The sequence below is a fragment of the Parasteatoda tepidariorum genome, chromosome 8 (assembly GCF_043381705.1).
Source record: "Parasteatoda tepidariorum isolate YZ-2023 chromosome 8, CAS_Ptep_4.0, whole genome shotgun sequence".
NCBI lineage: Eukaryota > Metazoa > Arthropoda > Arachnida > Araneae > Theridiidae > Parasteatoda > Parasteatoda tepidariorum.
The window spans coordinates 70,397,899-70,400,730 of record NC_092211.1 but is presented as its reverse complement, the minus strand read 5'-3'; the positions used below and the strand labels follow the sequence as shown (position 1 = coordinate 70,400,730).

The window sequence follows — 2,832 nt, the reverse complement described above, 5'->3', positions numbered from 1 at the left end:
ATATATATATTGACTAAAAAAGTAGTTTTTCCTTTATTCTAAAATATCAACTTCTGTAATCAATGATTAAAAAGAAGCAAACACGAAGATTAGTGAGCAAAGCGAACAGGAAACGGGATCTCTCACTCCTTGTTTTTATAAATAGTGTATAAATTTATACAATCTAAGTTTAATTGTTATCAGTTGCAATTAAGACATTGTTACGTTGTAGTTGCTTAATTTTGTGTAAATAATTTACATTATATAGTTTAAGGCCAGACGTTAACTTACCTAAGCAGTTTTATAATTTCTTTGTTAACTTAGAACTGAGTGTTCCGGAGTCCATCTTTTGGCATCTTCATATTGGCAACTTTCGTAAGTTTTCCCTGAAAAAAAAAAACAAATTATAAAAGTAAATTTAATATTTTATAAACTGCAGATGAATGGAATATTTTTAATTGTAACAAATATCTTAGTACTTTAAAAATACTGAATTTAAAACATAATCTTTATTTTTGCCTTTTAAAAACTGATATCTTTTGTATGGTTCTAAGAAGAAGAATGAATTAGAATAAACATTAATCTTCAATATAACTAATTAAACGTACAGTGGACCAAATAAATGAACTTCCCTGAATAACTTTTGATCTACTGATCGGATCTTCATGGTCTACGACAAAATCTGAGGATCGAGCTGATGATCTCAAATATGCTAATTAGTGCAGATAACATTTTAAGTTACGGAATCAGACAAAAAACCATATTTTCTCTCAATAAATAATTTTTTTCAACGGATTCGTATTTCTGACTTCCACGGTATAGAGGATAGACGCAATCTGGCTAAAATGGTCAGCATAATTTGGTTTGGAGAGCGACCCAAAGCTTAGACCCCTTCAAGTTAAATTTATTTCCCACGTATTTTGCCATATATCAAAATATTTTTTAATGAATTGAAAAATTTTTGCATTCAGCTATAAAATTCATTTATTGAAAGATAACCCAAGCAAAAACAGTAAATATTTATTATTTTTGTAATATTTTATTTGATAACAGTCGTAAAAGTTTTGAACTGTAAGGAATACATCTTTTTACATCATTTTAAAATATGTAATTTTACATGGCAAAATACTAAATTTGATTGAAATCGGTTGAATAGTTCCTGAGAAATCAAATTTTAAAGAAGTCCTATGTTTAAAGTTTTATTTTTCTGGAACTAACTGATTTTGGTCAAATTTGGTATTTCACCATATAAAATTATATTCTTTAAAATGAGGTAAAAAATTGTGCACCTTACAATTCAAAATTTTTTCGACGGTTGTTAAATAAAGTAATAAAAAGTAATAAATATCTGTTGAAAATAATTTATTGTATTTAATTATCTTTGGATAAATGAATTTTATATTTGGGTGAATTTTTTTTTTAAAATTTGCTTAAAAAAAGCAAGATCAAAGCAACATTAAGGGATCCAAATTTGAAACGATCTCCTAACCAAACTTTGAGGACTATATTTCCCAGAATGTGGTCATCCTCTATATTTTGGGAGTCAGAAATCCGAATTCGTCAAAAAAAGGTATGCTTATTCAGAGAAAGTACGCTTTTGTTTCTGATTCCGTAGCTTAGAAAATCTGCTATCCTAATTATTCAGCATATTTGAGGTCTCTCGAACCATTAAGATTGAGTTAGAGAATGTGAGGATCCAATCATTAGATCAAAAGTTATTCACTATGGTCTGTTTTCGTTTTCGGCCCTTCGTTTATGATAGAGCAACAGTAGAAGGCTTGTAAGGAAAAAAAGTTTGCCTCAAAATATAGCATTCTCTATTTAAAAATTTATATTTTAAACTGACGAAAACTAAAATCAGTTAATATTTATAGATGGTTTTCAGTTTAAAAAATTGTTTTTCCAATTTTCGACTCTAACAATCGTTATAAGAATGTATATTTAATCTTTTAAGTGTTGCTTACATAATCTATCACATTCTGTTTCTGATTCTCTTGAATCATCTCTAAATAGCCTGTCTTCAGCTGTGTGTACGGCGTACATAATTTGACCATCAGCATCTTTGCTTAGATTTCTGAAATGTATAATATTATCATAAATTAGTAATCCCCACAACACAAAAATTCCTATGGAATATATTATGGGTACCACAGTGCAAGTTTGAGCACACGCATTCAGTCAAACTGTTAGCATAGGTTATCCACACTGAGTAGAACTGCAAAATTACTTCAGCACGAATATCCGCGAATTAAACTGGGAACATTTTTCATTTTCCGTCAGATGAGATTTTTTTTAAAACAAATCTTTGATTTTTCGTATCGCTGATTACAAATCTGTAATTAGTTTCTCTCTCCAAGTTATAGTTTTTTTAAATGACAGTATTTATCGAAACATTTAAGTTTAAAAGAAAGGTTTATCTATCAGGAGGTTTTGTAAATGTTGGAAGAAACTTCTGGAAGAGTAAGGGCACATCATCAAGAATATAATTGCATAGAAACCAATGGCAATGTCGCTATACGCCACTAGGGGAGCTTCCCTATTAGGGACTGTTGTGTTGTTATTAGGGACTGTTTCGTTATGTGATTCTGAACATGCCACAATATAAGGGAAGCACCCCTAGCCGTGTACGATGACATTTCCGGGAAGGGATTCCTATGAACAGGGAAGGGGTTTCGTTTTGTTGATGTGCCCAAACTCCCCTAGAAGTTTGTCACATCATTTACGCTACCTCCTGCTATACACAAAGTCTTTAAACTTGTATTTTGTCAAAAATAGACTAAAATGTTATTTAAAAATATCAGTAGCGTTAGGAGGAAAACGAATTTTAGGTTAGAATTCCTCCCCCCCCCCCCC

At 30.5% G+C, this 2,832-nt stretch overlaps 1 protein-coding gene across 2 annotated transcripts in view; it reads right to left on the bottom strand.

Annotated features, from left to right (window-relative positions):
• The window catches only part of LOC107454452 (cell adhesion molecule Dscam1), a 104,179-nt gene that overhangs the window by 788 nt on the left and 100,559 nt on the right, over window positions 1-2,832 (bottom strand). For both annotated transcript variants that reach the window (XM_071184207.1, XM_043048813.2), the window contains exons 25-26: window positions 1,944-2,053; window positions 271-365 (exon numbers count right to left, since the gene is read on the bottom strand). In XM_071184207.1, coding sequence (XP_071040308.1) covers window positions 295-365; window positions 1,944-2,053 — 181 coding nt within the window. In that variant the 3' untranslated portion in view covers window positions 271-294. The remainder of the gene's footprint in view (window positions 1-270; window positions 366-1,943; window positions 2,054-2,832) is intronic.